At 38.5% G+C, this 12,844-nt stretch overlaps 1 protein-coding gene across 3 annotated transcripts in view; it reads right to left on the minus strand.

Moving 5' to 3' along the window:
- CRCP (CGRP receptor component) overlaps positions 1 to 12,844 on the minus strand; it is a 47,091-nt gene that overhangs the window by 29,713 nt on the left and 4,534 nt on the right. For 2 of the 3 annotated variants that reach the window (XM_047838722.1, XM_047838721.1), the window contains exon 2: positions 4,893 to 4,991. In XM_047838722.1, the coding sequence (XP_047694678.1) occupies positions 4,893 to 4,897 (5 nt within the window). In that variant the 5' untranslated portion in view covers positions 4,898 to 4,991. Of the gene's footprint in view, positions 1 to 4,892; positions 4,992 to 9,366; positions 9,404 to 12,844 lie in introns of all 3 variants that reach the window. The other variant, XM_047838720.1, reaches the window with a different exon arrangement.

Here is a 12,844-nt window from a genome sequence, read left to right on the forward strand (position 1 = left end):
AAGTCTGGAGCCTGCTTCAGGTTCTGTGTCACCCTCTCTCTCTGTCCCTCCCCTGCTCACTCTGTCTCTCACTCTCTCTCAAAAATAAAAAAATATTAAATAAAAATAAAAGACAATCTTCTATAAAAAAATGCCTTCAGGAGAGTTAATCTTCATATAATGGGAATTCCTCAAAAAGAAAATCAGTAGCTAGAACAGGAATAATGAATGACATTCAGGAAGAAAGCTTTCCTGATCTTAAAAAAAAAAGAAGAAAAACCTCAATCTGACAATTGTGTTATATTTCAATTTTTTTCTTTTTTCTTTTTAATGTTTATTTTTAAGGGAGAGTGCAAGTGGGACAGGAGCAGAGAGAGAGAGGAAGACAGAGGGTCCAAAGCAGGCTTCACACTGAAAGCAGCAAGCCCAATGTGGGGCTCGAACTCATGAAACGTGAGATCATGACCTGAGCAGAAGTTGCCACTCAACCGACTGAGCCACCCAGGAGCCCCTTCAGACAATGTTTTTAAAGACATGAAACCCAAAGAATAGTCACAAATCCATACAGATATTAAGTAAATAAATAAATGGATGAGAAGGAACAATTGTTTGTTACAGAAGATTTCTATGTGTTAAATATGGAAGGAATGAGGGAAATAATCACCATTAGGCAATTGAACCACAGTAATAATTACTGCAGGAAAGACCTACCAATGAATACTAAAATCAATGGGCAAAAGCTTAAGAAGAAATATGATATTTGCATAGCCTCACAGCATCTTCCCCAAATATTTATTAATACTGTGATAGTTTTAATATATATGTCCTCAAACTCTTTGATACCCTTCAAGAGGTACCTTTCAATGGACTGGACTTGGTGACTCCTTTCTAATGAATACGAAGTATAAACAGAAAAACAGTAACTTTACAGTGGGGAAACCAGACAGATACCACTGTAATCAAGTGATTTCAGTTAACAGTACCAGTGACAAGACACTGATATCATGTACCCTGTATCACGCACTGAGCAGGGCACATCGCTTCTGTGGCATTCTTCCCCAAAAGCTGTAACTTCAGTTTGATCATGAGAAAACATCAAACAAATCAAAGCTGAAGGACATTCTATAAAAGACTTGCATTGGTACTCTTCAAAGTGTCAAGATCATGCATGGAAGATGAGGAAAGACTGAGGAAAGACTAAGGATCCGTTACAGACGGGAGGATATAAGGAGACATGCTAACATTTAACATGTTAAATACAAAATGGCATCCTGAATCAGATCCTTGAACAGAAAAAGGGCATTAATGGAAAAACTGAGAAAATCTGAATAAAATGTTTGTGTAATTTTCTTAGTTTTGATCATTGTACCATGGTTAAATAAAATGTTAACATCAAGGAAACCTGGGGGAAGGACATATGGGAACTCTCAGCACCATCTTTATAACTTTTCTGTAAAATTAGCTCAAAATAAAAGGCTCTTACTTTTTTTAAAAGAGAGAATCCCACCTAGACATAACTTCAAAGGAATTTCAAGCCGGAAAAGTAAACAGTAACCTCATAAGTTAAGAGTTTCTCTCAAGTTCAAAAATCTGGTTGGTCTCAGACTCCTCCACAACGACAAACAGTAAGAGACCAAGTAATACCTACAGAGCCTTGACGACTGAAGGCTGAGCCCAATAACTCCATAGTCAGATGAGGGGTCATTCACATTAAAAACACAAGAAATACATTCGCAAGTATAAGCAGTCTCAAAACCCTTAACACCACAATAACCTTCCTTAAGGTACCACATATTAAAAGCAAGAGCTTAATGAGTATGTAAGAGTGGCAGTGAGCTTAGACTGATTTAAGCACGCAAAAGAGCACCTGACAGCTTGAAATTTGGCTGTAAAACTAATTACAAACATTTCATTTTTTTTTTTAAAGAGATGGATGAACGATACAATGTAAAAGAACATGAGTGAATAAATGAATGATGGGATTTCAAACACATGATTAGATGAACAAAACCAGACAGGGAGGAATGGGGACAAACGTACTAAACCCCCCCTTAAATTCCTTAAAAGGGATTATGGTAACTTAACCCAGGTTTAATTTTGTCTTTGAAAAGATAAAGATAATTAAAACTAAATCCTGGGGTGCCTGGTTGGCTCAGCTGGTTAAGTGTCCAACTCGATCTTAGCTCAGGTCATGATCCCAGGATCATGAGATCAAGCCCCTGAGCATGGAGCCTGCTTGGGATTCTTTCTTTCTTTCTTTCTTTCTTTCTTTTCTTTCTTTCTTTCTTTTCTTTCTTTCTTTCTTTCTTTCTTTCTTTCTTTCTTTCTTTCTTTCTCTCTCTCTCTCTCTCTCTGCCCCTCTCCCCCTAAAATAACAAAGTAAATAAAAATGAAAACCAGAGGTGCTTAGGCAGCTCACTTGGTTAAGCATCCTTTTTTTTTCAATATATGAAGTTTATTGTCAAATTGGTTTCCGTACAACACCCAGTGCTCATCCCAAAAGGTGCCCTCCTCAATACCTATCACCCACCCTCCCCTCCCTCCCACCCCCCATCAACCCTCAGTTTATTCTCAGTTTTTAAGAGTGTCTTACGCTTTGGCTCTCTCCCACTCGAACCTCTTTTTTTTTTTTTCTTCCCCTCCCCCATGGGTTTCTGTTAAGTTTCTCAGGATCCACATAAGAGTGAAACCATATGGTATCTGTCTTTCTCTGTATGACTTATTTCACTTAGCATAACACTCTCCAGTTCCATCCATGTTGCTACAAAGGGCCATATTTCAATCTTTCTCATTGCCACGTAGTACTCCATTGTGTATATAAACCACAATTTCCTTATCCATTCATCAGTGGATGGACATTTAGGCTCTTTCCATCATTTGGTTATTGTTGAGTGCTGCTATAAACATTGGGGTACAAGTGCCCCTATGCATCAGCACTCCTGTATCCCTTGGGTAAATTCCTAGCAGTGCTATTGCTGGGTCATAGGGTAGGTCTATTTTTAATTTTTTGAGGAACCTCCACACTGTTTTCCAGAATGGCTGCACCAATCTGCATTCCCACCAACAGTGCAAGAGGGTTCCCGTATCTCCACATCCTCGCCAGCATCTATAGTCTCCTGATTTGTTCATTTTGGCCACTCTGACTGGTGTGAGTGGTTAAGCATCCTTAACTCTCAATTTCAGCTCAGGTCATGATCTCACGGTTCATGAGTTCAAGTCCCATATCAGGCTCCGTGCTGATAGTGTGGAGCCTGCTAGGAATTCTCTCTCTGCCCCCTCCCCTGCTCTCTCTCTCAAAATAAATAAATAAACTTTAAAAAGAATAATAAAATGTTAAAAAAATAAAAGTTAAAAAAATAAAAACTAAACCCTTTATAAAGACAAAATCAGATTTGAAAGGAAATAGCCAAAACATAAATTAAAATGACAGATATAAAAATCAAACATCACAGAGGCACCTGGGTGGCTCGGCCGGTTAAGCGTTGACTCTTGATTTTGGCTCAGGTCATGATCTCACTGTTCATGAGTTCGAGACCACTATCAGGCAGAGCCTGCTTGGGATTCTGTCTCCCTCTCTCTCTGACCCTCCCCAACCTGCTCTCTCTCAAAATAAATAAAAGTAAACTTTTTAAAAAATTATTAAAAAAATCAAACATCATATATAACAAATATAATAGCTTAAACTTTCTTTTTTAAGGATAAAGCATAAGGTTGGAAGAAAACATAGCAAAATGTCAACTAGATGTTAGATTATAAATTACTTTAGCTTTCTTCTTTATCCTTTTTGGTACTTCCTAAGTTTTTTACAATAAAAAACATCACTTTTTGTGCAATAAAGAATTGAGCTTTGGGGCACCTGGGTGGCTCAGTTGGTTGAGCATCTGACTTCAGCTCAGGTCATGATCTCACAGTCTGTGGGTTTGAGCCCCACGTCGGGCTCTGGGCTGACGCTCGGAGCCTGGAGCCTGCTTCGGATTCTGTGTCTCCTCCTCTCTCTGCCCCTCCCCTGCTCATGCTCTCTCTCTCTCTCATATTAATAAATAAACGTTGAAAGAAAGAAAGAGAAAGAAAGAAAGAAAGAAAGAAAGAAAGAAAGAAAGAAAGAAAGAATGAATTGAGCTTTGCCCAAAGAGACGGTCTGTCCTTTGCCTTCAGCTTCTGAGAGGCAATGTTATACTTAATAGGAGTATCTTTCTCTGGAGGTCTTATGTCATAATGAATAGTCTTAACAATGTGACTTAGGGTGGAGGCTTTGGGTCATGCAGAATCAGTGCACCTGGAGGCTGAGATGAACTACAACGGGCAACCAATCATTCAATCATGCCTACATAACAGAACGCAAATAAAAATTTGGGAAGCTGAAGTTTAGCTGAGCTTCCCTGGTTGACAATATTTTGTATGTATTATCACACATTGATTTCAAGAGAAACATTTTCTGACTCCACCCACATTAGAGGACAAACATTTTCTGACTCCACCCACATAAGAGGAGGATAGAAGCTCTGTGTTGGCATTTCTCCTAGACTCTGCCTCATATGCTTCTTCCTTTGGTCAATTTTAATCTGTATCCTTTTCATGTAATGAACCATAACTGTGAATGTAATAGCTTTCAGTGAGTTCTGAGTACTTCCAGTAAATTACTGAACCCAAGGGTGGTCTTAGGGATCCCTGACTCGCAAATGGTGTTAGAATTGAGGACAGTCTTTTTTTTTCACTATTCCCTCTAACTCTGTCATTGGCTAACCTCACCATTGGCCAAATTTCCTCCACTTGCATGAACAGAATAAAAACTGGGTTAGAGTAAAACTACTCAAATCAGTAAGAGTCAGTCATGATTTGGTGGCCAGTCATCCCTGGAATAAACCAACCCCTCAATGCTAGTTTCGGTAGCCCCTCGACAAGCCTAGGCTTACTTCATAGGTGATAGTATTCAAGTTCTGTTGCCCAGAATTGTGTTTGTTCTTTCCACTTTCTTTCCGTTGCTCTTTCAGATCAGTCAGTAACTGGAACACCTGGGAAGTGATAAAAGATTTTTATGAGTAAATATGAGAAATGTATCTATTTCATGAGCAATGATTTTTTTTAAGTTTATTTTATTTATTTAATTATTTTGAGAGAGAGGGAGCAAGCAAGCAGGGGAGGGGCATACAGAGGATCCCAAGAAGGCTCCACACTGTCAGAGCAGAGCCCAATTCAGGGCTCAAACTCAGGAAACATGAGATCACAATCCAAACCAAAACCAACAAGAGTCGGAAGCTTAACGGACTGAGCCACCCAGGCACCCCTTAAGGTCAATGATTCTGAAGGATAAACAGAATAGTACGTCTTTTCTTTCAAACCCTCCTCTTAACTCTTCATTAGAGCAAATATGAGTCTGAGAAGCATCTGACATTTTAAAAATGCTTTTATCTAAGTCAAGTAATCCAAATTCATTAGTTTACTGAAATATTTCAAATGTTTCCTTATTAATATACACCATATCACTAATTTCCTCTGATCTCAAAAATATATTAATATTTGAAAGTAAACTTTCCTAAAATATGATATCTCAATAGATGTAGACAATGAATTTTCTAAAATTCAACATCCAGGGCACCTGGGTTGCTCAGTTGGTTGAGCATCTGACCTCAACTCATGTCATGATCTTTGGTTTTTGAGTTCAAGCCCCACATTGGGCCCACCGCTATTAGCACAGAGCTCACTTGTGGATCCTCTATTCCCCTCTCACTCTGCCTCTCCCCCACTCACACTCTCAAAAATAAAAATGAAACATTAAAAAAAATTATTTTAACATCGATTTATGATAAAAACTCTCAAAAAAGTGGGTAGAGAGGGAACATACCCAGTGTGTAAAGGCCATATGTGACAAGCCCTAAGTTAACATCATACTGAACAGTGAAAAGCTGAAAGCTTTTCCTATAAGATCAGGAAGAAGTCAAAGATGCCACTCTTGCCCCTTTTATTTTTTTAAATGTTTATTTTTGAGAGAGAGAGAGAGAGAGACAGACAGACAGACAGACAGATCATAAGAGGGTGAGGGGCAGGGAGAGGGAGACACAGAATCTAAAGCAGGCTCTAGGCTCCAAACTGTCAGCATAGAGCCTGATGTGGGGCCTGAACTCACAAACCGCAAGATCATGACCTGAACCAAAGTCGGATGCTCAACTGACTGAGCCACCCAGGTGCCCCACTCTTGCTCCTTTTATTCAACACAGTATTGGAAGTCCTTGCTAGAGCAATTAGGCAAGAAAATAAATAAAAGGCAGCCAAATTGGAAAGAAAGTGGTAAAGCTGTCACTATTTGCAGATGACAGGATACTATATATAGAAAACCCTAAAGACTCTACCAAAAAACTGAACTAAAAATAAATTCAGTAAAGTTACAGCATACAAAATCAATATATAGAAATCTATTGCATGTATACATGATAATAATGAACTACCAGAAAGAAGCAATCTGTAGCAATCTACAGATTCAGTGCAATCTCTATCAAAATTCCAATGGCATTTTTCACAGAAATAGAACAATCCTAAACTTTCATGGAACCACAGAAGACCCTGAATAGTCAAAGCAATCTTGAGAAAGAAGAGCTAAGCTGGAGGCATCATGCTTCCTGATTTCAAATTATATTACAAAGCCACGGAAATCAAAACAGTATTGTTACTGGCATAAAAAAAGACATATAAATCAATGGAATAGAACAGTGTGTCCAGAAGTAAACTCACACGTATGTGGTTACTTAATTTTTTTTAAGTTTATTTATTTTCAGAGAGAGCGCAAAAGGGAGAAGCAGAGAGAGAGGGAGAAAGTGAGAATTCCAAGCAGGCTCTTCATTGTCAGCTCAGAGCCTGACAAGGGGCTTGAACTCACCAATCACAAGATCATGACCTGAGCTGAAAACAAGAGCAAGACACTCAACTGACTGAGCCACCCAGGCATCCCTGTGGTTAATTTTTGACAAAGAAGCCAAGAATATACAATGGGGAAAAGACAGCCTCTTCAATAAATGGTGCTGGGATGGGGATCCTGGGTGGTTCAGTGGGTTAAGAGTCAGACTCTTGGAGTTCGAGCCCCACATTGGGCTCTGTGCTGACATCATGGAGTCTGCTTGGGATTCTGTCTCCCTCTCTCTCTGCCCCTCTCCCACTTGTTCTCTCTCTCTCAAAATAAATAAAAATAAACTTAAAAAAAAAAGATATTGCCTTAAGGATTAAATGGTATCCATTCATATTTTAAAAATAAAAAAAAAAGGTACTGGAAAAACTGGTCAAAAGGAAGAGAATGAAAGTGGACCACTACCACATAACCACACAGAAAAATTAACTCAAAATGGATTGAAGAATTGAATGTAAGACCTGAAGCCATAAAGCTCCTACAAAAAACAAAGGAGGTAAGCTCCTTGAAATCAGTCTTGGTGATGATTTTTTTTTTTTAACACCAAAAGCAAAGGCAACAAAAGCAAAAATAAAAAAGTAGGACTATATCAAACTAAAAGACACAGCAAAGGAAACCATCAGCAAAATGAACAGACAACTTACTAGATGAGAAAATATCTGCAAATCACTTATCTGATAAAAAGTTAATATCCAAAATATATAAAGAACTTATACCCAAAAACCAATCTGATTAAAAAATGGGCAGGGGACCAGAATAGACAATTTTCAAAAGAAGATATATGGATGGCCAACAGACACATAAAAAAGATGCAAAATCACTAGTCATCAGGGAAATGCAAATCAAAAAAATCAAATGAACTATCACTTAACACCTGTTAAAATGGCTAATACCAAAGAGACAAGAAAGAGTAAGTGTTGGCAAGAATGTGAAGAAAAGGAAACCCGTGTGCACTGTTGGTAGGAATGTAATTTCGTTCAGTCACTATAGAAAACAGTACGGAGGTTCCTCAAAAAGTTCCTCAAATAGGGGCGCCTGGGTGGCTCAGTTGGTTGAGCATCCAACTCTTGATACCGGCTCAGGTCATGATCTTGGTTTGTGAAACTGAGCCCCGCAACAGACTCCATGCTAACAGTGCAGAGACTGCTTGGGATTCTCTTTCTCCTTCTGCCCTTCCCCTTCCCCCTCTTTCTCAAAATAAATAAATAAACCTAAAAAAAATTTTTTTGCACTAAGTTTTTAAAAAAAACAGGATTCTGCTTCAATAAAATGAAAATCTACTAAATTTATACCTGAAAAAGAAAAATTATGAGGCAAGAGTTAAATACAAATTTTACCAAAAAAAAAAAAAAAAAAAAATGCTATAGAACGTTGGAAGTAAACTCTCCCGACAAGGGAAAAACATGTGTTAGCGCTGAGGAGCATGGGGGGGGGGGGGGGGGGGGGGCGGCGGGGGGAGATATAGCTTTCCTGTTTTAGAGATTACGCCAGAGAACTGAGGGAAGTATAGGCTCATAGAGCATACTACATACAATGCAACCTGTCATTATTTTTTCAGCAATAGTGTCATGAGCTCCAATTAATGCAATGTTTCCTCAATGGATAAAACACCCAAATACCCAGCAGAATCCAAACTGGACAAGGAAGTTCCTAAAAGCCGGTGGCTTGACTCACAACCATCTCCTTCCTATTATTAGTAGCAACAACTTAAGGAAGGAGTATGGCCAACTGTGTTAATTCCACTATCTTCTATCTTCTATATCACACAATGGAAACTCCAATCTCCTAGAGTTTTCATGAATTGATATTCTAGAAAATGAAAACTTGACCGTGAATGTATGAATCGTTCTTTCTACACCCAGAGTTAACCTATCAGATGTACCAAACAAGACACAGGCAAAATAGAAGGTAGGCAAAAATAAATAATGTTATTATCTTCCCTCTCACCAACTTTTTTCCCTTTTTCCTCCCTTTCTTCAGCAACCCAACCCTCAAGTCCCCAGATTTCAAATCTTTTAGTTCCTACTAAATTATTCATAATGGTGCATCAACTAAGCACTCATCTTCAGTATGGTGTTAATACTTATGAGACTATTATGGGGATCAAAATAATAACATAAAAGCATTTTATAGGCAAAAAGTGGTAATTAGGAAAAGGCATTAAGTATTTCAATGGAAAACTTTCAGAGACAGAAAACAGTTCCGAATAGATGCTTCCATCCCATAAAGGCATATAAAATGAAAATCTAAAATCTTTGGGATTTGGGGAAGGTTGCCTACTATAAAGTCTTCCCAGCTTCCCTGAATTACTATGTACAATTTACCAAGCTTATAATTCCAAGGTCCACCAGGTGGTGCCATCTGTCCTATTTTAAAGTGGAAAATCCAAATGAATTCAGTCATTTTTAATTAAAACTAATTCAATAATCTTCAGAAGCAGAGGACAAACTACCAAAGAGGAAACTACAATAGTTTATTTCAAAGCTATTTACCTCATAATTACTGAGCAGAGCAGAATTGGCATCCTTCCTGGAAAATAAAGTAAATTGTTGTCAGTCTGGGCACACATTCCTTTGTGGAAATTAAATATCTGTAAAATACCTGCGTCAAGATTCAGTAGTCCACTTCAGGAATTTAGGGACTATAAACCTAAAATTGAGAATGTCCTAAGTCCTACTGGTTTAGCTGGCAATGAACAATTTCAGAGCAAACTTCCCTCTTTACAGCCACAGTATATCACATATCCATTACTAAGTAGGTGACCAAAACACAATGCTTACCCTTAGTCTACATAGGCAGAAGTTAAGTCAGTCATCTGGGAGAGAAGTTAATTGTGGGAAGAACATGGGGCAAAACCAGAGGGTTGGAAAGGGATGTCAATGAACAGTGAGGGTGCTAGAATTAACTGGAGAAACAGTGCTGTCTCATCCCACAGCCACGTCCTTTCCCCAGTACCCTCTAACTCCCACCAGTTATCAACATCTTGGGCAGGCAAGTCCTCCTGCTGAATCCCCAGAAATGGAATCATTAACACTAACATCGCTGCTGGGAATCCCAGCAATGTCAGGAATCCTGCTAGATATCCACAAAGGTGTTCATCTTCTGTATCAATTCAACAAGTAGAGTTCATGTGTCAAGTAGTGGTCAAAAGCGTGGTACCCCTGTGATCAAGGCAAAATGTCATCTTTCATGTATGAGTGAGCACAGCAATGTGACTTGTATTCAATTAAAATCAAGCCATTCTACAATACCACATCAGAAGTATTTACTGTTTTTAACAGTCCAGAGGCAGTATAGTGTGATAATTAAGAACACAGTTATGAAACCTGAAAAATCTGGGTTCACATTCTAGCTTTGACACTTATAAGGTATGGGAGTTTTAGGGAGTTTATTAACTCTCCTAAGCTTCCCCATTTAAAATAAAAAATGGGGCTAAACTAGTACCTAGAAGTACAGCCTTGATTCTAAACCCAGCTCCACCGAACATTAGAGCTCTGTGAATTTAGGCAAGTTACTTAACCTCTTTGTGCTTAAATTCCCTCACCCATAAAATGACAATTATAGTACTAACCACATGAGATTATTTACAGGATTAAACTGAAATATGTAAAGTACTAGAACACAGTAAGTACTCAAAATGCCATCTATTACCACTGCCTGTGTTACAACCATAACTTCTTCCTACCTCACAGGGCTATTAGGAGGATGAAATGAGACAACAAATTTTTGAAGTGTAGCCTCATTCCTGGTATTAAGATCCTCCTTAGTGGAAGGTTATTAGTTTTTAAAGATACTACTTCACTGAATTCTCATTAAAAACCCTGTGATGTAGGAATTATTAGGACTCCTTCTTTATAAATGATGAAATTGAGGGGCTCCTGGGTGGCTCAGTCGGTTAAGCGGCCGACTTCGGCTCAGGTCATGACCTCGCGGTCTGTGAGTTCAAGCCCCGCGTCGGGCTCTGTGCTGACAGCTCAGAGCCTGGAGCCTGTTTCAGATTCTGTGTCTCCCTCTCTCTGACCCTCCCCCGTTCATGCTCTGTCTCTCTCTGTCTCAAAAATAAATAAACATTAAAAAAAATTAAAAGAAAAAAAAGAAAAATGAGACTGGACAAATACAAATCGGTAATGCAGAATCCTAAAAATTCAGGAGGACATCTGGACTTGACATAATGTATAATAAAGACTACAGTTTGTTATTAAACCAGGAGCAGAGCTGTGTAATGAAAATGCTCACATAAAATTTCAAAAACGTGGGCCAAAGAGGTGGGTGATTTCCCTAGTCAATCAATAACGGTAAACGAGCAGGTGGCTACCATAAGGGTCTGACCTGGGACTTTGGTCAGCAGTACAGTGACGTCAGCTCTAATCAAGTCAACATGTGAACCTTACCAAATGCTACTGGTCATTCAACAAATAGCTGAGATTTCACAAAAAGTGTTGCTTTGCCCAAATAACCACAATTGCACTCAGGTCACAAAGAATATCATACTGAAAAGTAATCTAACATAGGAAGGATATGCAGAATCAGTGTATATGATATGCTTTACTTAAAACTGAAAATGACAGGGGCACCTGGGTGGCTCAGTCGGTTAAGCGGCTGACTTCGGCTCGGGTCATGATCTCGCAGTCCGTGAGTTCGAGCCCCGCGTCGGGCTCTGTGCTGACAGCTCAGAGCCTGGAGCCTGTTTCAGATTCTGTGTCTCCCTCTCTCTGACCCTCCCCCGTTCATGCTCTGTCTCTGTCTCAAAAATAAATAAACATTAAAAAAAAAAAAAAAAAAAACTGAAAATGACAAGTGAAACCACATGTCATCTTTGCCTACTCAATCAAGAAGTCAGCCCACTAGGCTTTTTCCTATCTTTGCTTGAAATTGAGTTAAAACTCCCTGTTTGTCTTAAAATACACTGTAACTAAGAGATCCCTTGCTGGAACAGACTGGAAAATAATACAAATGTTATTTTTCCCCAAGGCTAAGGGGTCAGGTGTCACTGTTACAACTTCACTTCCAAATCATGGCCTCTCCTCTGTCATGGAGAATATCCCATGCCTTGGGAAATTTGTCCTTGGCTATTCCAAGTTATTGCCCCACTGCCTGAGCCGATATTGTTAACGCAAGAAGCCAAAGAACATCATTTGTCTTTACTAAAACCAATATACAAAGGAGACACACTCTCTTGTACATGTGTTTTAATGAACCTGTGTTTGGGGGCCAGGAGAACAATGGATGTTTAAACAAGTACCACATCTTAGAGATTCTGGTTGGCAGAAGCTGACTTATTAATTTATTCTTATATTAGGAAGATAAATAATTTTTTTACCCAGTAAATACTAATAGAGTAAATGCCAATATGTGCTGGGCTTTCCTTTATTCAATTAAAATGTCAATGGGCATAATAATATCTACCTTTTATAAAACGGACTATGTTCATTTCAATTCCTGAATGAAATGTATATATTGATAAATTTTTTAAAGACAGCTTTTATCCTACTATAACCATCACTAAGTGGCAGGTTGCTGGGACCAGGGTATGGCAAGTCTGGACAGACATCAACTAAAACAAATGATCTAATTTAATAGCACCAATGATGATGTGATGCACTGAGAAAGACACATCCCTTACAGCAACTCTGTCAAAGAATTTTTAATTTGAATCCAGTCATGAGGATATAACCAGACAAATCCAGGTTAAGGAACATACTTTAAAACAAATGGTTCAGACTCTTCAAATATCAATGTCATTTGTAACAATGTCAGTGTCACAAAAACAAGTTAGGAAACTTCTTAAAGGAGATTAAAGAACTATGACAACTACAAGTTGTATGACAATTAAAAATGTATGATTCTTGAAAGGATCTTGAATCGGTGGTTAAAAAAAATCCAGCTAAAATGACATTGTTGGGACAACTGGAGAAATTTTAATATAGGCTGTAGTTTAATGATACTGGTACATCAGTGCTAAATTCCCTG

Source organism: Prionailurus viverrinus, chromosome E3 (assembly GCF_022837055.1).
Source record: "Prionailurus viverrinus isolate Anna chromosome E3, UM_Priviv_1.0, whole genome shotgun sequence".
In the NCBI taxonomy this organism is placed as follows: Eukaryota; Metazoa; Chordata; class Mammalia; order Carnivora; family Felidae; genus Prionailurus; species Prionailurus viverrinus.